The sequence below is a fragment of the Neofelis nebulosa genome, chromosome 17 (genome assembly GCF_028018385.1).
Source record: "Neofelis nebulosa isolate mNeoNeb1 chromosome 17, mNeoNeb1.pri, whole genome shotgun sequence".
NCBI classification, from domain to species: domain Eukaryota; kingdom Metazoa; phylum Chordata; class Mammalia; order Carnivora; family Felidae; genus Neofelis; species Neofelis nebulosa.
This window is the reverse complement of record NC_080798.1, coordinates 47,701,214-47,725,505: the sequence shown is the minus strand read 5'-3', so window position 1 is coordinate 47,725,505 and position 24,292 is coordinate 47,701,214. Positions and strand designations below refer to the sequence as shown.

Sequence of the window (24,292 nt, the reverse complement as noted above, 5' to 3'; positions counted from 1 at the left end):
TGTGAGTATACAAATTTGCTGTTAAAGACTATGAAAATATTTTGGGCACCTGGGTGGCTCAGTTGGTTAAGTGTCCAACTTTGGCTCAGATCGTGATCTCATGGTTTGTGAGTTCGAGCCCCCATCAAGCCCTGTGATGAAAGCATGGACAGAGCCTGCTTGAGATTCTCTCTCTCCCGCTCTCACTGCCCCTCCCTGCTCTCTCCCAAAATAAATACACTCTTAAATTTTTTTTGAAAATATCTAAAAATATAATGAAGAAACAATTTTAAAATTTATAAGCCTACTACTCAGAGATAATTATTGGTAATACTTAGTATATATAACTATAGAATATTTTCTACATGCATACTTAAAAAAATTTATTGTGGGGTGCCTGGGTGGGTCAGTTTGTTAAGCATCCGACTCTTGATTTTGGCTCAGATCATAATCCCAAGGTTGTGAGATTGAGCCCCATGTCAGGCTCTGCGCTGGGCAGGGAGCCTGCTTGAGAGTCTCTCTCTTCCTCTCCCTCTGTCCTTCCCCCACTGGTGCTCTACCAAAAAACAAAACAAAACAAAACAAAAACTTTATTGTGGTATAATTTACATATGATAAAAGGCACCCATTTGAACATACAGGTCAAGGGGTGCCTGGGTGGCTCAGGTGACTAAGTGCCCAGCTCTTGATCTCAGTTTAGGTCTTGATCTCAGGGTTTTGAGCCCATGCTGGTCTCTGTTCTGCCTGAGAAGTCTACTTAAAAAAATGAATAAAAGGTACAGTTCAGTACAGTTTTTTAGGTCTTTAGTTTATTTTAGCAATCTCCACACCCAAGATGAGGCTTAAACTCACAACCCCAAGATCAAGAGTTGCACACTTTTCTAACTGAGCCATCTAGGAACCCCCAGTCCAACACATTTTTTGTAATGTGAACACTTGTGTAAGTACCACCACTGCCAAGCTATCACCTCCAAAAGTCCCCTTGTGTCCCTTTGCAGTCAACCCCCCTCAGACTCACCCCTGGCCCCAGGTGGCCGCTGATCTGCTTTCTGTCTCTTACACTAGTTTGCCTGTTTTAGAATTTCATATATGTACAATCATACAGCATGTTTTCTTTTGTTCTGGCTTCTTTTGCTTGGCATAACGTTTTTGAGATTCATCCATGTTACTGTGTGTATCAGTAGATTGTTCTTTTTGTTGGTGAGTAGTATTCCATTAAATGAACATGCTAATACTTGCTTATTCATTCACCTGATGGACACTTGTGTTGTTTCTAGTTTTTAAAAAAAATTTTTTAATGTGTTGTTTCTAGTTTTGAACAGCTATTAGTAAAACTGCTATGAACGAATGTGTATACATTTTGGAATGGACCTATGTTTTCATTTCTCTTGGGTGAATACCTGGGAGTGGAATTTCTGGGTCAGATGGTAAAGGTCCATTCAACTTTACAAGCCTTGTCAAACTGTTCTCCCACGTGGCTGCACTGTTTTGGGCTCCCAGCATCGCTTGTGAGTCCCAGTTGCCTCCAACTTCACCCAAACTTGGTTTTGTCAGACTTTTTAATTCTAGTTATTCTGGTGGATGTTTAGTGCTCTCACTGTGGCTTTACTTTGCATTCTTTGATGACTAGCAAAGTTAAGCATTTCTTCAAGTACTTATTACACACTATTCACCATTATAATCAAACTGGAATGATAGTGTACAAGCTGCTCTGTAGATGCCTGAACAGAGTGGGGACAGCAAGCAAATTATTAGACTCTACTGGCCTAGTGGTCTAGCATAGCAGGGAAAGACTCATTTTGCTGACAAACAGGCAAGCTGTACTCCCGTTGCAGGTGGGCAATATTCAGCAACAATTTGAACACCTGGGCCTTAGACCTTTGACTTCATTCCCTTCTTTTTCCCAAACCCCAAACCACCAATCATCTTGGTCCTTAGTTAATTTCACCATTACTCTCTCCACCCACCTGTTCTCACTCCACCTGCTGCTGGAGAAAAACAGGTCATGTGGACCTCACACACATCAGGTTCATGCACTCATCACTGACCTTTTCCCTCTCTAGCCCCCTGGGCACATCCCATAACACGATTCTTCTATTCTTACCTTCAAGCTCTTAATTTTTACCCCAAGTATACTTAGTGAATAGTCATTCATTACATTTAATCTTGAAAGATCTTTTTTCAAGTTTATAGGTACTTTTAATTTATAACACTTTGGGGCAGTAAGTGGTTGTTATTTGCTGTTTTTACAATCATGACAATATTAAACGAAGATAAAAGAAAAAACCACCCATCACTTAATCACCCATATAAAATTATATTGTTAACTTCCCATATTTCTTTGCAGGGTTTCTTCTTTGTAAATGTTTTGAAATTTATTTTATTATTTTTTAAAAATATTTTCTTTTTAATGTTTATTCATTTTTGAAAGACAGAGACAGAGCACGAGCTGGAGAGGGAGAGAGAGTGAGACACAGAATCTGAGAAAAGCTCCAGGCTCTGAGCTGTCAGCACAGAGCCCGATGCAGAGCTTGAACCCATGAACTGTAAGAGCATGACTTGAGCTAAAGTTGGATGCTTAACTGACTGAGCCACCCAGGCACCCTGAGCTTTGAAATTTAAATCTAACAGTCATTGGTTACAATTTGGCCCAAAGCATTATTGTCATTTGTTGTGATGGCATGCTGGTCTTGCCCAGAACGCCGCAGATCCACGGAGGAGAAAGGCCAAGGCAGCCTGACGCAGGGACTTACCGAGAAGGTCTGGCCCCCGAATTGTCATGCCAGAACCACAGGCTGTGCAGTTCCCCTCAAGAGGACTGAGTACTGAGGAGGAAGATATCCAGATGCTCTGGCTCAAAGAAAGACTGCCTTCTCGGGGTCACAAAGGTGATGGGTCTTCCTCTGCCCCTCTGATCCATAGAGGGTGATAACCACCTAAAACATGATAAGCAAAGATAAAATGCAGGAAGCTCTCAGAGGATTCTTGGGGTTTATCCCTAAGGAGAAGGGGGAAAATAGAGTTGTACTGAGATGAAGTCTTTGGGGGGTTGGGCAAGTATGGCAGACTCTGCCGATGTCCAGTGTAGAACTAGGAGCTACTCTCGTAAGTGCTCCTGGACACCGGGGCGTCACTGGGTCAGGGCACATCTCGGGCGATAGGAGACACAAGGCAAGGAGCGAAAAACATTCATTTCGTTAAGCTTAGCTGGCATGGCGGCCCTTCTTCGATAGCCAGTGGAGACCTGCAGGAGGTAGTGAAACAGAGCTGGGGTCATTATCAGCCAGGACAGTGACCTTCACCTGTAGGAACAGCAGAACCAAGAAGGATCTTCACCTAGTGTAGACACTGCTTCCTCCAGCTAAGAAGCAGGAGGATGCACGGCTCCAGCTTTGGCACCTCGGTGAACATCAAGGGTGGCATGTGGGTACAAGATAAACAAACAAGAGACCTAAGTGATGAAGCAGGGGATGAGGGCTCAAGTCCTGGGTTGATGCCTCTGACATGAAATATTCATAGAATCAGCTGATCAGGTCTTGGCCTTAGAAATCCTTCCACCTCTTGCCTGCCCAGGTAGGGTTATCACACCGTGTGGAGGACACCTAGTTAAACCTGAATTTCAGGTAAACAATGAATCATTTGGGAACAGAAGTACTAAAAATGCATGAGTTACATAAAATTCAAATTTAACCGGGTGTCCTATATTTTTGTTTGTTAAAACTGGCAACTCTATACCCATGGCTAGAAAGAAATGGACGGCGTATATTCTAGAATCCCCAAGTGTAAGAACACATAAGAATAAGGAATGCATGGAACAGAAATTAACAAGAGGCTGTCATCAGAAGATTTGTTGTTGCTGTTGTTCCAAAACGAGATTCCATACAGGTTTTTTCTATATTGCAGTTACATGGAATTCTAATTTTACTTACACCTGACTTTCACATCCAATGTATAAAGTGAGATAAACTTCCATTTGATTTTAAGTTCTCTAGATGTTCGGGCTTATTCCTAACTTAATGAATCATATGAGACTTCAACCTCTGCTAAAGAAAAAAAAAAAAAGAACATAAAGAGTTAAATTGCGAAGCCCTGAGACAGGAAACGTGAAGAGAAATTTAAGAAAAAAGTCGCACTCTAATTCCTATGCCACCGAGAATTCCTACCACTCTACCTGCCTCTTCTGGTGAAGGTTTGTTGTTTTTGTTGTTATTGTTGTTTTTCCATCTTGTTCCACCTACTCAAGACACTATGCAAAACTTTTGGAATCAAAGTCATGACTGTCACCTTCTGCATGTATGTTTGATCCTTCCTCCAAGCCCGCACAAAGGTGAGCATATAGAATCCTAAAAGGCTGGCTAGCAATGACACCCCAGCAGGGTTGCTGGTCACACGAAGGAGCAGCTTGATAGTGTCTTCAATGTTCACCATCCGGGGCACAATGAAGAAGTCGCTGCCAAAGGAGGTCAGGTGGTTACAGTGACCTCAGGCAGTTACTGTGTGCTCAAAACTGTACTCTGTGGCCCAACCTGCAATTAGAATCAAGATATTGATTCTAACTGAACAGAGTGCTAAGGAAGGGACAAACATAAAACACAAACACATGCAATTTAGGGAGGGAAAACAATGTCCGGGCCGTGTATTTACCACTGGGGGTCGTGTAAAATAGTGTATGTGGAAAGCAATCTGGAAACCTCTAGCAAACCTGGAGAAGCACAAATTCTCTGAATCTTACCATTCCAGGTCTGAACCCACATCTTTGGAGAACTCTGCACATGTGCACAAGGAGACATGAGAAAGGTTTCTGTAAGCATTGCTCATAACTAAAAGATTGTATGGGGCGCCTGGGTGGCTCAGTCGGTTAAGTGTCCGACTTTGGCTCAGGTCGTGATCTTGTGGTCCGTGAGTTCGAGCCCCGCGTCGGGCTCTGTGCTGACAGCTCAGAGCCTGGAGCCTGTTTCAGATTCTGTGTCTCCCTCTCTCTGACCCTCCCCCGTTCATGCTCTCTTAAAAATAAATACACGTTAAAAAAAAAAAGATTGGAAACAACCTATATATATGTCCAGTAACAGCAGAACATACAAACAAACAAGTAGAGGACTCCTACTGCGTGCTGATGGAGTAATCTACAGCAGTTAACATGAATGAGGTAGAGGGGCTTCTGGGGGGCTCAGTCAGTTGAGCGTCTGACTCTTGATTTCAGCTCAGGTCATGATCTCATGATTCACAGGTTTGAGCCCCAGTCAGCTTCTGCACTGACAGCATGGAGCCTGCTTGAGATTCTCTCTCTCTGCCCCCCTCCCCCACTCATGCTCTCTCTGTCAAAAATAAAAAATAAATAAATAAAATAAAGAGACAACTTCCCCTTTAAGAAAAAAGAAATTGTCAGAGCTAGATATAGCAACGTGGATAAATGCTGAGTGAAAAAAACAAATTAAAGGAGGATATGGTATAGATGATGCCATTTACAAAGAGACCAAAAGCATGCAAAACAACACTCTCTTATCTATGTTTGTCAGTCTCCCTCCCTGGAATGTAAGCTCAGGAAGACACTGATCTTGTCCATCACTGTATCTCTAGTTCCTAGATATGGGCCTGGTGTGTAGAAGATGGCCGGTAAATATGTGCTGAAGGAATCAGTACAAATGCTGAGTTCAGGACAGTGGTCGCCCTTTGGTAAGTGGGAGAAAACAAGACTGGACGCGGATACATAGAGGGCTTTGATTATTCCACAGTGTTTTATTATTATAAAAAAAATCTGAACTATACAGAGCAAAATACCAACTTTGTGATAAAGCCAGAGTATTTAATGTTTTTATTATATTATTCCCTATAACTTCCTTATAACTTCCACATGTTGTAACATTTCTTCACAAAAAAGTATCTTCAGGGACACCTGGGTGGTTCAGTCAGTTAAGGGTCCGACTCTTGGTTTCAACTCAGGTCATGATCTCGAGGTGTGTGGGTTTGAGCCCAGAATCGGGTTCTGTGCTGACAGCATGGAGCCTGTTGGCGATTCTCTCTCTTCTCTCTCTCCCCCTCCCCCACTTGTGCTCTCACGTGTTCTCTCTCTCAAAATAAATAAACTTTAAAAAATATGTATTTTTAAAAATGTTACTAGGCAATCAAATGAAAATTACCAATTCCACGTTCGATTGTGCAGATAAAAACTTCAAATATTGTCAGTATGACTGGCTGCTTTCCAAGGCACAAGGTTAAGTTCTGGGTGCCGGGTCTATCTCTCACCCTCGGTCATCCTGCTCTCAGCAGCTCTCTTCCCCGCACGGGGTCCCAGCGTTGTGCAGGGGGCTTGTTAGAAAGGCCACTCAGGTCTTGCCCCGATTTATTTCACCAGAAACTGCAACCTAAGGGGCTCCCAGGTAGAGGATTTGCTCGAGAGGCTCTGCTCCAGCTCTTCCGAAATCCCTGCCGAGGCCACGAATGGCGCAGCTGCCTTCCACAGCATCCTCTTTTCCTCTCTTCACATGTGAATGACCCTCTCTCAGCTCTTAATCAACAGCCTCATTATTTCCAGAACTTTACACCACAGTCTTGGTGCAACTGAACCAGGACTTAAATCAGATGGGATCACACAGAATCACCTGTGCGAAAATGCAGGGCGCCATTTTATTTTTTTTATTTTTATTTTTTTATTTTTTCAACGTTTTTATTTATTTTTGGGACAGAGAGAGACAGAGCATGAACGGGGGAGGGGCAGAGAGAGAGGGAGACACAGAAGCGGAAACAGGCTCCAGGCTCTGAGCCATCGGCCCAGAGCCTGACGCGGGGCTCGAACTCACGGACCGCGAGATCGTGACCTGGCTGAAGTCGGACGCTTAACCGACTGCGCCACCCAGGCGCCCCTAGGGCGCCATTTTAAAGTGAGCAGACCCCTGGAACGAGGTGACAATGAGAAAAGTCCCCACCTCGCCTGGAATGTACAAGAATCTGCCAGCTTATTTTTACAAAAGCTCTCTTTAATTAAGCAGGAAATTTGTTTACTTTTACCCGCAACATATTTAACACTTGCAGAATTTAACAGTGTCCACCTACTGCTTTTTTAAAAAAATTGTTTTAAAGTTTATTTATTTTGAGAGAGAGAGAGAGAGAGAGAGAGAGAGAGCGTGAGCATGCACAGCTGGGGAGGAGCAGAGAGAAGGAGAGGCAGAATCCCCAGCAGGAGCTGTGCCATCAGTGCAGAGCCCAATGCAGGGCTCGAACTCACAAACTGGGAGATCATGACCTGAACTGACATCAAGAGTCAGACGCTTAACTGACTGAGCCATAGAGACCCCCCTATGTACTGCTTCTTTTATCTAGAACTGTCAGATTCACCCTGGATTGAATATTTGAGAAAGAAATAACAAATATAAAGTGTAAGCCTGCTCCGAAGAGACACACTTTCCTGGCCCGCTACATGCAATCTTCTTTTTTGCCAGGCCGATTTCTCTCCCTCCTGATGCTTTTTCTTTCTGGGCCCCTCGAATGAGGTAACAGATGCTCTGCATTTCATGCCAGCTGGGGCAGAAGAGAAAGAGAAGTGGTGTGGCTTCTTACTTGGCACGCTATGGTCTCCCACGTGCTGTTGTGGCTGTCCCAGAAATGACAGCGAGTGACCGCAGTTGTCTCCGAGAGCAGGGTGGGTGTACGCTGGGCACTCTCCTGGCTTTTATTCAGCACAGCTATTGTGTAGTAGGTGCTGCTCCCATACTGCAGACTCTCTGGAGCCAGCACCCCTGTACATTCCTCATCTGAGAACAAAGAACAGGGCTTACTTGCATTTCCAATGGGACAAAATTACTATCAGAACGCTCCTTCTGAAGGATCTATTGTTATTATTATCATTATTTTACAAGTGGGGAAAGGATTAAGCTTAGAATTACAAATGACTTTCAAGAAAATGACGAGTTGCACAACCTGGGGTTCTGAGTTTCTCCCGTTCCAATAAAAAGCTGTGTTCTTTTGACAGATGAAGATTTAGGTCTAATGAGTCAGAATATATGATGAGTTTTAGAAAAATGAATGAATTACACACCCAAATGAGTAGCTACAAGACGGAGCTAAAAGAAGAAGCCTAAGAACGAAGCAAGGATGGGAAGAGTGTGGTTCCAGGAAAGAGCCCTGATTCGAGGCCCAGCTCTGTCACCAGGTGGCTGTTAAGGCTAAGGCAAGTCACACCATCTCCTTAATGTTCTCATCTTTCCGACAAAGTCTCCGGACCAGAGGATGTCTAAGATCCCCAAGGGACATGATATTGCCACGACTGGCAAGGAAAATGGAGCGCATGTTCTGAGTCGGAAAGAGCTTGCCTGTAACACAGACAGAACTTTATACCCGGGAGCCCAGGATGAAAGGTGCTGCCTCAGGTACTGTGTCTAAGAGCAGGAATCACCTAAAAAGTGATCATTCGTGTTAGCGAGGCCTACAAAACAGCCAGAAGCTTGTTCAACATGAGAAGACTGTAATGAGAGGGGATTATAACATGCTTTATATTTTATAACATGGTTATTGCCACTCCTCCACACATTTTTTAAATGCAAACAGTAGCTCTTTATTAAGACTCTTCAGTATTACAATAAATTGATTTTTAATGTATATTCTTGAGAGAGAGAGAGAGAGAGCGAGCATGGGTGGGGGAGCGGCAGAGAGAGAGGGGGAGGGAGACACAGAATCCGAAGCAGGCTACTGGCTCCAAGTTGTCAGCACAGAGCTCGATGCAGGGCTCGAACTCACAAAATGCAAGATCATGACCTGAGCTGAAGTCGGATGCCTAGGTGCCCCAGTACGACATTTAAAGTTGATATCCAGTGAATATGTTTTTTGGTCAAGTACATCTAAGGCACTATTTATGCATCTCAGAAATTCTTAACTTTTTATATATGTCTCAAATTCTTCACTTTTCTAAGCCACAGTGTAGTCATTTTGATATTAAACCAAGATTTACTGAGGTATCTCTGGCCTTACCCAAATCTAAGATTAGAAATAAAATTGGAAATATATGTGTATGTGCTGGAATTTTACTTCTCAACATTATGCAAAGTTTCAACCATATGGAAAGTTGACCCATTTAATCACTAACCAGATTCTAGAATTAACATTTTACAAAATTTGCTTTATCACATATGTATCACACACATAATCCATCTTTAAAAAAATGTGTTTCATGGTCATATATATTCCCACGTGTGATAAAATTACATGGAATAAACAAACATACAGGAGTACAGGTAAAACTGATGAAATCCAAGTAAGGTCAATGCATTGTATCAATGTCATTTTCTGGTTAGGATATAGTGATATAGTTATGCAACATGCCAGCATGAGGGGAAACTGGGTAAAAGGTATGAGCTCTCTCTTATTTTTCACAATTGCATGAGAATCTACAGTTATCTCAAAATAAAAAGTTGAAGAAAAGAAAAAAATGCATTTCAAAGTAAGTTTCTGATTGGGGTTTTACCTTTTTGCCATACCTGATTCTTTGGAAGGGTGATGTTCAGGTTGAAGTGAGTGTGGTTAGGCTGATACTGGAACCCCAGGTAGAGCGTCATTAAAAGGGGACTTTCAGGTTCTATGCACACGATCAGGGATTTCTCCAGGGAAGTGATGCTCACTGTCATAATAAAATGGTCTGAGCTCATGTTGATGCTGGTGGGATAGATTTCCACGCTAACATTTCTCCACAGCATGATCTAGAATGAGACAGTTAACCAATCTTCAAGATGGTTCATCTGTTGATACCTTTCAGTCTCCTTTCTAGTGATAATGGAATGTAACTTCCTAGGTATTCCTCCATGAATATCTGTAGGGATTAAGGGAGAGTATATAATCTCAGACCTAAAACACCTCCTAAGGGTAAGGTAGTTCTTGTAAAAGTTCCCAAGTGAAGATGTGAATAATAAAATAATGGCACTGCCATGAATCTAAAATGGCTTCCTTCTATCCTATTCTCCAAGAATTCCTATTCCCTTCTATTTCATTCCTTTAATAATGAAGTCATACCTCAATATCTTCCACTAAATCATGGACTTGGAAAAATTTATGATTAGAGCTTAGCAACACACTTTCGATACTTCCAACAATGTTCTTGTCATCAAAATCCCTGAAGGAACTGAAGCTAGTCCTATTACCTAGAGACAAGAAAATTTGTTTCATCAATTGCTGAAATCTATTACCTAACACCCCGAAAGGTAATAATGTATCAGATATCAGAAATTAAAGTAAATGTTGGGATTTTCCCCTTGCTAATATCTCAACTGAAATAATATTTCTCATTATAACATCATACGAGGAAGAATTAAAGATGAGTCATTTACTTGTGACCCTCAGAATTATTATTTTTTAACATTTTTATACGTGGAGGATTCATTATTACTAGGAAGGAAGTATTCTGCTCTCCAGAATAAGACAGCAATCTTGCTCTAGTTTGTTAGGTCAATGCCAAAAGAAATACACTATATACTGATATGGATAAGTTGGTATAACGAGTCAATACTTATTCAGATATTCCTAGCTTCATATACAAATAGTGAAGAGTTGAGATCAATTCAAACCATAACACAGAAACTCAGTTAAATCCAGAGGTCTGTTTAATGCTTCCAACCTCTACAGTGGCTCATTTTTTTTTAATGTTCACTTATTTATTTTTGAGAGAGAGAGTACAAGAGCAAGCACACACATGCACATGAGCAAGGGAGGCGCAGAGGGAGAGGGGAAACAGAGAATCCTAAGCAGGCTCTGTGCTGTTAGTGCAAAGCCCAATGCGGGGCTTGATCTCATGAACCATGAGATCATGACCTGAGCTGAAACCAAGAGTCAGACACTTAACCGAGCCACCCAGGCACTCCTCCATTTTTAAGAGGCCTCCATTCCTGCCATTGTAAAACAGAAATCCATGGCACCCAGCCTTCTCTTGTTTGGTCTGGCCAGCTTACGTATCATGGTGCATCCAAACGCCTGTAGCCATCAATCCCAACTCCATTTGGGTCAGAATCAATTTGACACTCACTTGAACATTAAATCCTGGTTGTCTGTTCAAGAGCTCTTCCAAAGCTGAAGCCCTTGGAAAGCCTAACCTCACAGGTGCTGGGGACCCTAGAGTATAGGAGCTCAGGGGCCAGGTTGACATGTTTTGGCTAATGAAGGAGAAATTAAATGGAAATCAACTTCTGTGTGTTTTCTAAAGATCAGAAACCTAAAATGAACCACTCTCCCCCTCCTCCTCTGTTACCTGCTCAGCATCAGAGAAGCAATGATGGAGGTCAAAGTCACTAAAGACTCAGAAAACTGGCTCTGCTGTAGAAATGTTTCCTTGATCTTCCCAAGGGCCAGCAAGGCCATTTCCAGCATATTTTCTACCTGCATTGAGAAGGAAATACCATGTGACCTGTGTGGCCTTTGTGGATAATGGTTTTGGAGGGGTTGGAAGGAGGACAAAGACCTGGACAGTGACATATTGAAAGATGACATTCTTTTTTTTTTTTTTTTAAACGTTTATTTATTATTGAGAGACAGAGAGAGACAGAGCATGAGCATGGGAGGGGTAGAGAGATGGGGAGATACAGAATCTGAAGCAGGCTCCAGGCTCTGAGCTGTCAGCACAGAGCCCAACGTGGGGCCCGAACTCACAAACCGTGAGATCATGACCTGAGCCGAAGTTGGACGCTTAACCGACTGAGCCACCCAGGCGCCCCTGAAGATGACATTCTTTGCAAAGGACCCAAAGAAAGTATTTGTAGTCTGGCTAAAGACTCGCCATCCTTTGTATCAACTAACAGGGCCATCCAAGAAAATATTTCTTTGTCCCATGATATAAGCTTCTCTAGACCTACTTAAAATTTTTTTTAAAAAATTTATTTTTAGTAATCTCTACACCCAGCATGGGGCTGGCACTCACGTCCTGGAGATCAAGAGTTGCATGCTCCACCGACTATGCCAGCCAGGCACCCCTGCCTGTGACCTACTTATGAGAGGTTTCCACAAACAGTTTTATTACAATGAAATTCACAATACAAATCACCCACTTAGAGTATACAAGTCAATGTTTTTTTAGTATATTCATAGTGCAACCATCACCATGATCTAATTTTAGATCATTTTCATCTCCCTAAAATAAACCCAGAACCCAAGTACCCAGCAGCCAGCTGTCACTGTCCATTCCCCTGTCCCTATACCTCCCCCGCCCCCAGCCCTAGACAACCACCAATCTACATTCTGCATCTAGAGATTTGTCTCTTGTGGACATTTCATAAAATAGAATCACAATACGTGGTCTTTTGTGCCTGGCTTCTTTCACTTGGTGTAATGTTTTCAAGGTTCACCCATGTTGTACTGCTTCATTCTCTTTTGTTGCTAATGTAACAAATATAACACATTTTACTTATCCATTCGTTGGATCATGGACATTTGGGTTGTTTCCACTTTTTGGCCATTTGACTGTTTGAATCATGCTGCTACAAACACGACCGTGCAAGTTTTAGTGTGGACATATGTGAGCCTATTCCTAGAGGAGTGGGATTGCTAGGCCACATGGGAAGTTCCTTTTTTAACCTTTTGGGCAACTGTCAAACTGTTTCCCAAAGTGGCCGTATCATTTCACAATCGAATAATGTACGAGGGCTCGAATTTGTCTGCCTCCTTGCCAACACTTGTTACTGTCTGTATTTCTGGGTACAAAGTGGCATTTTATTGTGGTGTGATTTGCATTTACATAGACCGATGATGGTGAACATCTCCTCAAATGAATACAGAAATGCAAATCAACACGAAAATGCAAGTTTAATTTACTGAGTGTCTACTATATGCCAAACACCATACTGAGCTCTTTTCACTGGATTATAGCACTAGGGAAGTTTGGCGCACAGATGAGACAGTGAGGAAGACCCAGAGCAGGCCTAACGGTGGTCTCTTCAGTGGTGTCGCTTGGCAGGAGACTCTTTAGAGATCTAGGAAGAGGCCGTGTGATACCTGGATCTGCCAAGATTTAAAAAGTTTCTAAACCGAGTTCGACATCAGCATGTACTGTACCTACCTGCTCAATGGCATGCTTGGACCTCTGTGGACTTGCTCCAGCAGCTTCCATCACAGTGTCGAGGGACTCGGAGAGGCAGGCAGTTGGGGGTTTTTGAAACCCAGACTGCTTTGCTCTGAAATGTGCTCTCTGTGACTTCTCACTCAGGTAAACATGAGGACTGATGACACTAACCTGGGAGATTTTGGAAGCAAACACACAGCCCCGAGCTGTTTCTGACTGTTTTAAATTTACTTCTGTTCTTCTTATAAGGAGTTCAATTTCTTTATGCATTTCAATGCATTTTTAAAAATATTTATTTATTTTGAGAGAGAGAGAGGGGTGGGGATAGGGGCAGAGAGAGAGAGAGTGAGAGAATCCCAAGCAGGCTCTGAGCCATCAGCATGGAGCCCGATGTGGGGCTCCATCTAATGAACCCCGAGATCATGACCTGAGCCGAAATCAAGTGTCACATGCTTAACCCACTGAGACACCCAGGTGCCCCTCAAACGCATTTTTATAAAATGCAATATTACAGGACTGTGTGGCTGAACATGGAGCCTGCTTAGGATTCTTTCTCTCCCTCTGCCCCTCTCCCATCCCTGCACTCTCTCTCTAATTAAAAAAAAAAAAAAGAAGAAGAAAAAGGAAAAGGGAAAAAAAAATTCATTAAAAACCCTAGTATTACAACTTGGCAGACAAAGAAAATATATTACATCTTACCTATAGGAAGGATTTTTATTTTATGTTATTCTTTTTAAAAATTAAAAAAAAACTTTTAAATGTTTATTCATTTTTTTGAGAGAGAGACAGAGTGCAAGCAGGGGAGGGGCAGGGAGAGAGAGGGAGACACAGAATCCAAAGCAGGCTCCAGGTTCTGAGCTATCAGCACAGAGCCTGATGTGGGGCTCAAACTCATAGACCATGAGATCACAACCTGAGCCGAGGTCAGAGGCCCAACTAACTGAGCCACCCAGGTGCCCCTAAAAGTTTTTAAAAATATATTTATTTTTGAGACACAGAACATACAATTGTGCGCGCGCACACACACACACACACACAGACACACACACACACGAGTGAGGGAAGGGCAGAGAGAGAGTGGGACAGAAGATCTGAAGCAGGCTCCATGCCCTGACAGCAGAGAGCCCAATGTGGGGCTTGAACTCCCAAGCCATGAGATCATGACCTGAGCTGAAGTTGGATGCTTAACCAGGCACCTCTGTATTTCAGGTTATTCTAAGGAACTCACAGAACCCTCCTGGAGTGGTAAGTAGATCAAATACCTAATTAACAAAACTAAGCTAAAAACAGGCAAAGAGCAGTACTGGCTTACACACCAAGTAAATGATCCTTTGAAACTCAAAAAAGCACTCAAGATAGACTTAAAATAGAGATCAAGAGAAGTTCTGAATGAAACTGAAAACCCCAATTCTCCTTTCTGGAGGCTGTTCTTATGCAAAACAAGTGAGAAGGTTAAGCAAATGGACAGAATATCCACTGCGAGTCCTACTATTTTTGTTTTGAAATGTTATTTTTGTTTTCAAAGTTACATTTATTAAAGACTTCTGCATTTAAAAAAAGAAATAATAAAGTTATAAAAAACATGGGCACAAAATATTTGCAACATCTGTAACAAAAGGTCAACATCAACAATAAATAAAGCTCTCTTACAGACAAGTAAGTAAAATGACAACCCATTGTGGGGGAAATGGACAAAGGACATGAAGAAGCCACTGAGAGGAGAAATACACATGCTCAATCAATATATAAGATGACGTTCGGCCTCCTTTGTAATCAGTAAAATGTTCCTTCCTTTTCTTTCTTTTCTTGCCTTTGAAATTAGAAGTATGGGGCAACAGTTGGTGGGGTATAAAACAGTGTCCTTTAAGAGACAATTTTGTCATCCACTGAAAATTTAAAAGCCCCTCAATTCTATTTCTGGCATTCTATTCCACAGAAACATGTGCGTAAGTACTTAGTGATGTAGGTACATGGAGGCTCGTGGATATGCTATTTGTGAGAGGAGACAAACAAAAAAATGTCCAAATGCACATTAAGAATAATTGGTTCACTTATGTGTACTGACACGAAAAGATATCCATGACACAGCATTAGACAAAAAAAACCAAGGGGCTGGGGCTCATGGGTGGCTCAGCTGGGTGAGTCTCCAACTTAGGCTCCAGTCATGATCTTGTGGTTCATGAATTTGAGACCAGCATTGAGCTCTCTGCTGTCAGTGCAGGGCCTGCTTCAGATCCCCCATCCCCCTGTTTCTACCCCTCTCCTGCTCTCTCTCAAAACTAAATAAACATTAGAAATATTTTAAAAAAGGGGGGAGCTAAAAAATGTGTATACTTTAATGCCATTTTTGTTACAATAACGAACCTGTTTACACATAGAAAAAAATCTGGCAGGCTATGTAGAGCAAATTAATAATAATCTGATAATATGGGAATGCAAGCTGGTGCAGCCACTCTGGAAAACAGTATGGAGGTTCCTCAAAAAACTAAAAATAGAACTACCCTACGACCCAGCAACTGCACTACTAGGCATTTATCCACGGGATACAGGTGTATCGAAAGGACACATGCACCCCCATGTTTATAGCAGCACTATCCACAATAGCCAAAGTATGGAAAGAGCCCAAATGTCCATCCATGGATGAATAGATAAAGAAGATGTGGTATATATACACACAATGGAGTATTACTCGGCAATCAAAAAGAATGAAATCTTGCCATTTGCAACTACGTGGATGGAACTGGAGGGTATTATGCTAAGTGAAATTAGTCAGAGAAAGACAAAAATCGTATGACTTCACTCATGTGAGGACTTTAAGAGACAAAACAGATGAACATAAGGGAAGGGAAACAAAAATAATATAAAAACAGGGAGGGGCACAAAACAGAAGAGACTCATAAATATGGAGAACAAACTGAGGGTTCCTGGAGGGGGTGTGGGAAGGGGGATGGGCTAAATGGGTAAGGGGCACTAAGGAATCTACTCCTGAAATCATTGTTGCACTATAGGCTAACTAATTTGGATGTAAATTAAAAAAAAAAAAAATCTGGTAATAGTGATTACATCCTGAGAATGGGATTAGCAAGAAGGATAAAGACAGTGTGGGCTATTGCTTTATAACTTTATATGCTTTAATTCAGATTTTTAAATAACAAGCATGTATTATTGCCGTAATTAAAAATAAACCAGCCCAAATAAACCAGCACAGATTGTATATATATGCTTATCACAGATATCTGAAAATATAGGACATGGAAAAGAAAAAAATGAAAATTCTCATGAATCTCATTCCCTTAACTTATTTATGTGTAGGGAGTAGAGACAGGCATGAATAATTACTGGGAATAACTTGGCAAATGTGGAGGGAACAAATGTCAACATTGCGGGGGCACTGATGGCCCATGTCTGTTTCGAAGCTGAACTGCTCTATCTCGGGCAAGGAGTGGATCTATTTCTGTCTCCCATTATGTCTAACAAATGTATCAGAAAGACAGTAACTTGATAAATGATCAAAAGAAAATAAATACAGCATATCTGAAAAGGTCATTACTGATCAATTTATCCTGCAATCTTCAGACTTAAAGGTAAATATACCCTGACTGAATGTTAAATTGGGTCTCTACAAAATGGTTCACAAGGCTAAATTCTGCACAGGGCACAATCTCTAGATTACGTATTTTCTACTTTATACATATTTCGTCTGTTTCACTTCCCCCTTTCTCATATCTCGTTTCCTCCCGATCACCCTCTTGCTTACTTGAGCTGACTTAGAAAATTCTGGCATAAAGGCCGTCAGTTTCTGGAGCACCTCACAAGCTCTCTGTAGTTTGCTGTGACTTTGCAAACCATGAATCACTTCGTTCAAACTCCCTGCTGGCTCAACTGCGACCTGTTGAGAATGACGGATTTTGTCAACATTATCTCTAGAAAACGGCTGCACTTTAGTAGTTTCAGACCTTGTTTGAATAAGAATTGACCTCCAGGGGCGCCTGGGTGGCTCAGTTGGTTAAGCGTCCGACTTCAGCTCAGGTCACGATCTTGCGGTCCGCGAGTTCGAGCCCCGCGTCGGGCTCTGGGCTGATGGCTCAGAGCCTGGAGCCAGCTTCCGATTCTGTGTCTCCCTCTCTCTCGGCCCCTCCCCCGTTCATGCTGTGTCTCTCTCTGTCTCAAAAATAAATAAACGTTAAAAAAAAAAAAATTAAAAAAAAAAAAAAAAAAGAATTGACCTCCAGTAACATTACAAGCTCAATGAATCACAGGCTCCCCCTAACAGTTACTACTTTCAGAAGCTTTTCTGCAAATGCATAGAATGTTCACCTCTTCCATGCAATAGAGGAAAGAGATACCTAGGTCTTACAATGATAGATACAGGGACAGATGGGTCTGGGAATAAGATCTGTTAAGAGAAATTTAAATCTCATGGCCATGATCAAAAGTGGGGGATACATGGAAATCAAAACAATGAAAACGAACTTTTCTATTCAGAAGTATGCTTTCCTCAGGTTTCCCGCTGGTTCCTGTCTCTCAATTCAAGAGTTCATGTTCAAGAGGGAAGCACAGGTGCTTGAAATTCCACATGGCAGGAGGTGGGAGGCAGAAATTCTGAGAAAACAAACCCAGAACTCTGGACGTGGTGTTAAAACTTTTAAGAGGCCACTGCTTTTGAATTGGAAGTCCTGACTGAGATGATCTGTTCTCACCAACTACTTGATGCAATTTCTAGAGAACAGCCCATTGCAGCTTAATTCAGTCATGTATTCAGTTAAGTCTTTTTTTTTTTTTTTAATTTTTTTAACATTTATTTATTTTTGAGACAGAGACAGAGCATGAACAGGGGAGGGGCAGAGAGAGAGGGAGACACAGAACCGGAAGCAGGCTCCAGGATCTGAGCCATCAGCCCAGAGCCCGACGCGGGGCTCAAACTCACGGAACGTGAGATTGTGACCTGAGCCGAAGTCGGACGCTTAACCGACTGAGCCACCCAGACGCCCCCAGTTAAGTCTTTTTTTAAAAAAATGTTTAGTTTAGAGAGTGAGAGCATGAGCGGGGGAGGGGCAGAGAGTAAGAGGGAGACACAGAATCCAAAGCAGGGTCCAGGCTCCGAGCTGTCAGCACAGAGCCCAACATGGGGCTTGAACTCATGAACCATGAGATCATTCATGAACTAAGCCAAAGTCTGCCATTTAACCGACTGAGCCACCCAAGCACCCCTCAATAAGTCATAATTAAGGGCCTACTGGGTGCTGCTAGGCTCAGGAGTCAGAGCGGTTAAAGTGAGTTATGATCTGGCCCTTGTGGGCCATGCAAGTGAATAGGGGTATTCCTAATTCGTAGGGTTTATAGGGGGTTGGAGCAGTTACAGAATGATCTTAGAATTGAGGACCACCCAGTTTTGGTATTATACTTTGGGACCAAGGTGTAAATGAGCAGGAATAAAGGTACGAGTAAGACCCAGCTGCCACGCAACTTCACGTTTTCCAATGAAGGTCAAGGTCTTATTGAATGCCATTCTACTTGCAGCCAGGAAGGACACCAAGGGTGCCTTATCTGATGTTTTAGAGCAATGTGAACCTGGGCTGAGTCATGGTGGATCTCACCATTCATTTCACCTTTCTTCATTAGCTCTTAATAAAGCTTTACAGTTGTCCCCATATAAGTTTTGCCCATCTTTCGTTACATTTCCTCTTAGGTACTTGCTATTCTATCTTTTTTTTTTTTTTTTTTTAAATCTTATTTTCTAACTACTGCTGATGTGTAGAAGTACAATCAGCTTTTGTCTATTGATCTGGTATTCTCTGAATATTTCCAATAATTTATCTGTACGCCCTTTTGGGTATGCTATACTTCAGACTTCTCTTTATTTAAGGGAAACAAAACCCTCTCTGTTGAAGCCACTGTAGATCAGTTTTTCTGCCAGGAGAGCACAATGCTAACCGCAACAATAGTGAATGTGTAGTTTCAATTGCCACTGAAAGCAGATCCAGCATAAACAGGATTACCTTTTAGCAAGGAAATGTCAGGTGGCATGTAAGTAGGGCTTGTGTTTAAAAAAAAACAAAAAAGAGAGAGAGAGAAGAAGGATGATTTTCTTCACTCAACATTATCAAAGTGGCTTTGTCTTTTTTTTTTTTTTTTTTTTTTTTAAGTTTGTGGGGAAAAAGGGAACTAAAAGAAAAGGAGCACTGAGGTGGTGAGTAGGAATAACAGTCCGGAAGGGTGTGCCATGGCTGGAAAATTGTGGCAGGTGGACAAAGCGTCCCCCCCATCTGAAGCACCAAAAATAATCGTATTGAATAAAAATAAGACATTAAATACTGAAGTGGGTATAAAACCCACTGTGGACTTGTTTAGTGCTTGCTTTTGATCGGGACACGTGCTTATGCATCAGCATAAGGTAGAGTTCTGCTCGGATGTAAGGGGTGAACTAAGCCCGTTCCTCACATGGCTGTTCCTGTAACATCACAAAATAGAATAGGAATGCTTTTACAGTGCCACAAAGGTACCCAGGGTGACCTCAGTTTTCCGTATTTACCTGATCAGATGCCTCCTGAAATGATGTTTTTTTTTTTTAAATTTTTTTTTTAACGTTTATTTATTTTTGAGACAGAGCATGAATGGGGGAGGGGCAGAGAGAGAGAGGGAGACACAGAATTGGAAGCAGGCTCCAAGCTCCAAGCCATCAGCCCAGAGCCCGATGCGGGGCTCAAACTCACGGACTGTGAGATCGTGACCTGAGCTGAAGTCGGATGCTTAACCGACTGAGCCACCCAGGTGCCCCCTGAAACGATGTTTATAGGTGAGAAGTAAAGACCTCAGGAGGGAGTCTACTATGGGGCTTGAGGTCATCTCCACCGGAGCTTTCCCAGCCTGTGTTTCAGATGCAGGCTGGCTGCTAGGCACCGAGGTGACAGACAGGACATGCCCCATGACTCTGGGTAGTGAAGGAAAGGGGCTGATGGAACGGCACAGGGTCTTGGACTGAAAGGTACGTAAAGGAAAAGGCTGAAGCCAATTTTACCAAATGAAAATGAAGGCAGTGTTTCCAAGACAGCGGGGGCTTTGAGGAACAGTAGCATGACCTGGGTTATAAAGCCTCACTCCTGTGACTGCTGTGTTGAGCACGGACAGGAAAGGGCCGAGGGTAGAAGCAGGGATATGAGCAGGAGGTGGATGCAAAGTGCAGCCAGGAGATGATGGAGGCTTAGACTACAGCGACATAATGGTGAAGCTGGTCAGAAGTGGTTAGGTTTGGCCATATGGAAGGCCCTGAGAAGTCCTGCAGGCAGCAACATTTGTTTTCTTTCCTTCTGGAAACATTTTAGGCAATGTTGGTTGCTGTGCTGCAGAACACCACTTGGAAAATACTGACTTAAGGGGCACGTGGGTGGCTCAGTTGGTTAAGTGTCCAACTTTGGCTCAGGTCATGATCTCATGTTTCGTGGGTTCAAGCCCCGCGTCAGGCTCTGTGCTGACAGCCTGGATCCTGCTTCAGATTTTGTGTCTTCCTCTCTCTCAGCCACTCCCCAACTTGTGCATGTGCTGTCTCTCAAAAATAAATAAACATAAAAAAAAAAAAGAAAATGTTGACTTAAGGGATTTTTACTTCATCCCTGTTCTCTTTTATAACTGCTAGAAAAGCTTATTTTTGGCAGTGGGTCAAACAAAAGTAAATCTATATTTAGACATCCACTGAAAGGTTTCTATATAGGACACAAAGGCAAGAAGGCGAAGAAATTTCTGGAATGTGAACTTTTATAGATTATGCAGAGTTTCTACTTTTATTTCCCTTTCACTCAAATTTTTTTCCTTTTTAAAAAGAAATCTGAATTTTGTGACATTGCAATATCCTTTTGTAAGATGTCACAAGTCCTTTTTGGAATGAAGCAGGGAATAAACAACCAGCCAACAAATGATAATTATAACAACATGAAAGCCAGAGCTAGGCTTTAAAAATGTTGTTGGTAAAGCACCCATTAAACCTGGTTCCTTCCTGCACGTAAGTACTTTCCTTATCAGAAAACTACATCCAGAGAACTCGGGGAGACCGAGCAGTATTCTGGCAGGATGGACCAGGAAAGACAGAGATTGATAACCCCAGGTGTCTACTGTCAAGGGAGGCACTTACAAGATTAGCACCAGCAGTGTGGGGACATGCCATTGCTGGGTGAGCAGCTGCCACAGAGAGAAGAAAGCAGGTTGAGTCCAAGTAAAAGTGTAGGATAGAAGTATCTCTTTCTATTTTACCTAAGGATGTTTCATTCTCGGTGAACAACAGTATAAATCATTTTATATGGAGACCAAACTGATCATTTCCTACTGTTGATAATTCTGTAGACAAGCTGGGATTCTAGAGCTGAAGCATCACAAATCACTAATGTCTCATCTCTGCTTCTTTTCCAAAGGCTCTCTGTATAAAAACATTAAATCAAAGCAATTGTGAAGTTGCCAGTACACAAATATTACTGCAGAAATATATGATTCATAATTTTAGCAAAAGGAGGAGCTCTATTAATAAATCAGAGCATTTTTCTGATCTTTCCTCCCTCCTTCCCTCCCTTTCATTCTTTCTTTCCTTATGGTACTTTTAGATGAGATTGGCCATGTTGAGGGTGGTATGGCTGTAGTCTGATTTTTCTAGAAAATGATCATTTACAACATTTCACCAGATCACCATTATCGCTTTCATTCCCTTTCCACATTTTCCAGCAAGAAAACTGTAATCTGAAGACACTATCAGTGTGTTAACATAGCTATTTGAGGAATGCTTGGGTGGTTCATTTGGTTAAGGCTCAGACTTTGGCTCAGGTCATGATCTCAAGGCTTGTGAGTTTGAGCTCGTCAGGCTCTGTGCTGAAAGCCTGGAGCCTGCTCTGGATTCTCTGTCTCAACCCCCCCCCCCCCCCCCCCCCGCTTTTGCACAGGGATTTATTTATCAAAAATAAATTAACATTAAAAAACCGACATAGCTATTTGCTATTAACTTAAGTTGATCTCTTTCAAGGCATGCAAGTCTAGACCCATTACAATTTATCTGGCTATAGCAAGCCTGATCTCTTTTTGTAACATTCCCTTTGTTGTTGATGGGACTGGTATATTTAGCAGCAGAATCATTGTAGCCACTACTGCTGGGGGAGGACAGAGTTCTGAGATGTTAACTGCCATGTTTTTCTACCAAGGAATGCAGTATGGAAAGTAGAAGAAAGAAACTGGATTCTGAGGGTGCCTCGTGGCTCAGTCGGGTAAGCACATGACTCTTGGTTTCAGCTCAGGTCAGGCATGATCTCACCGTTTATGGGTTTGGGTCCCACATCAGGCTCTGCAGTGACAGCACAAAGCCTACTTGGGATTCACTCTCCCTCTCTCTCTGTACCCCCCCTTTCGCTGTCTCTCAAGATGAATAAACTTTAAAAAAAATTTAGAAACTGGATTCTGAGGCAAAAGACCTGAGCTCTTGACCTGGTCTACCTTTTACTGTAACTATGAAGCCTTAGACAAATGACAGCCTACTAGCTCTCTCATCTGGAGAATGAGTGTAATAATATCGAACGATGTAAAAATCTAAGCAATGTATTTAAGGTTGAGAAAAATGTCACCTTGGATTAGGGTCATTACTTCAACAGCTCACAGGGAACCAGCAACTGATCCTGTGCTTCAAGTGGCGATCTGAAAGGGGTTATGACCACTAGGTGGGTCAACAAGCTGCTGAACCAAGGGTGATCCAGTTTCTTGGTCTATGGACACTGTGCTTGGACAGGCCTTGCCTTAAAAGATGAGGAAAAAACTGGGGCACCTAGGTGGCTCAGTCGGTTGAGTGTCCAACTTCGGCTCAGGTCATGGTCTCGTGATTTGTGAGTTTGAGCCCCACATCAGACACTTGTTGCAGTCCCCAAAGAGCCTGCTTCAGATCCTCTGTCCCCCTCTCTCTGCCCCTCCCCTGTTCCCTCTTCCTCTCTCTCTCTCCCCCCACCTCAAAAATAAATAAACATTAAAAAAAAAAAAAGATGAGGAAAAAAACAACAAAAAGAAGCCCATGAATGTCACTCTGGACCCTGGGAATTGAATCCAGAGGACTTAGAGGAACATATACCTCTGAAAATTATCAACAGCAAAATCCAGAAAAATATTTCACAAAGCTGGTTAACATCCTTAATATAAACAGAAAGTCTTAAAAATAAACCAAGTGAAGCTAACATGCACAAGAATGAAATAAATTAAAGGAGAAATAAATGATATTGGAGGATTTCGAGAGAGCTAAAATGCTTCAGAAAAGTTAAAATCCACACTGGTAATACAGAACCGACTTGGAAAAATCAAAACAGTGAGACGGAGGAAAAAAGTGAGGAGTTCGCCCTGAACGCAACAGAGCAAAGCATACAAAACCATTCTTTTCATTTAAAAGAATGACAGGAAAGATATGGAGGACAGAAACGTGCAATTTAGCACATGGATAACTGTTTTTTTGTTTTTGAGATAAAGAGAAAGAGAGTGTATGTACACATGCATGCAGGGGAGGGGCAGAGGGAAAGAGACAGAATCTTTTTTTTTTTTTTAATTTATTTGAGGGGTGGGGGAGAGAGAGAGGGAGAGAAAAAATCCCAAGCAGGCTCTGCACTGTCAATACAGAGTGCACTGTGGGGCTCAAACCCACAAATTTTGAGTTGGAAGTCGGATGCTTTAACCGACTGAGCCACCCAGGCACCCTGAGAGAGAGAATCTTAAGCAGTCTCCATGCTCAGTGTGGAGCCTGATGAGGGGATTGATGCCATGAACCTGGGATCATGACCTGATCCTAAGTCAAGGGTCTGATGCTCAACTAACTGAGCCACCCAGGTACCCCGATAACTGGTATTTCTTAAGGACAAAATCAGAACTAATGAAACACAAGTGACAAATAGGTGGCAGAGAATAAAATTTTCACAAGCCAAGAACAATGTGTATACAGAACATCACATTCTAGACAAAATCAGTGAAAAGTGACCTAGATGCATGCTAAAAGAATTTCTGTATTACACAGATTAAAACATTTTACAATCTAAGATGAAAAAAGGCTACCTATTATTAAAAAAAAAAAAAAAAGGCTAACTGTAGTCTTTTCCACTATAGCATTAAATGACAAAACACAAGGGAATGATGTGTACAGAGTTTTGAGGGGAAGACTGAGGAAGGAAATGTTACTTATAGTGCAGAGACTATTGCTTATTCCACCACCGTGCCTTCCTTCCAGGGAAACATAGTAGCTCCACTAAGGACTACATTTCCCAGCCTTCCTTGCTTGCAGCAGTATGG

The 24,292-nt window shown here is 42.2% G+C and overlaps 1 protein-coding gene across 1 annotated transcript in view; it reads right to left on the bottom strand.

The window, feature by feature from the left end:
* The window catches only part of PKD1L3 (polycystin 1 like 3, transient receptor potential channel interacting), an 82,033-nt gene that overhangs the window by 45,083 nt on the left and 12,658 nt on the right, over positions 1–24,292 (bottom strand). Inside the window, 13 exon segments of the mRNA XM_058707042.1 lie at positions 2,733–2,842; positions 2,844–2,915; positions 3,167–3,242; positions 3,244–3,281; positions 4,264–4,464; positions 4,467–4,505; positions 7,534–7,727; positions 9,434–9,665; positions 9,976–10,096; positions 11,204–11,331; positions 13,004–13,177; positions 16,764–16,895; positions 19,448–19,457. Coding sequence (XP_058563025.1) covers positions 2,733–2,842; positions 2,844–2,915; positions 3,167–3,242; positions 3,244–3,281; positions 4,264–4,464; positions 4,467–4,505; positions 7,534–7,727; positions 9,434–9,665; positions 9,976–10,096; positions 11,204–11,331; positions 13,004–13,177; positions 16,764–16,895; positions 19,448–19,457 — 1,527 coding nt within the window.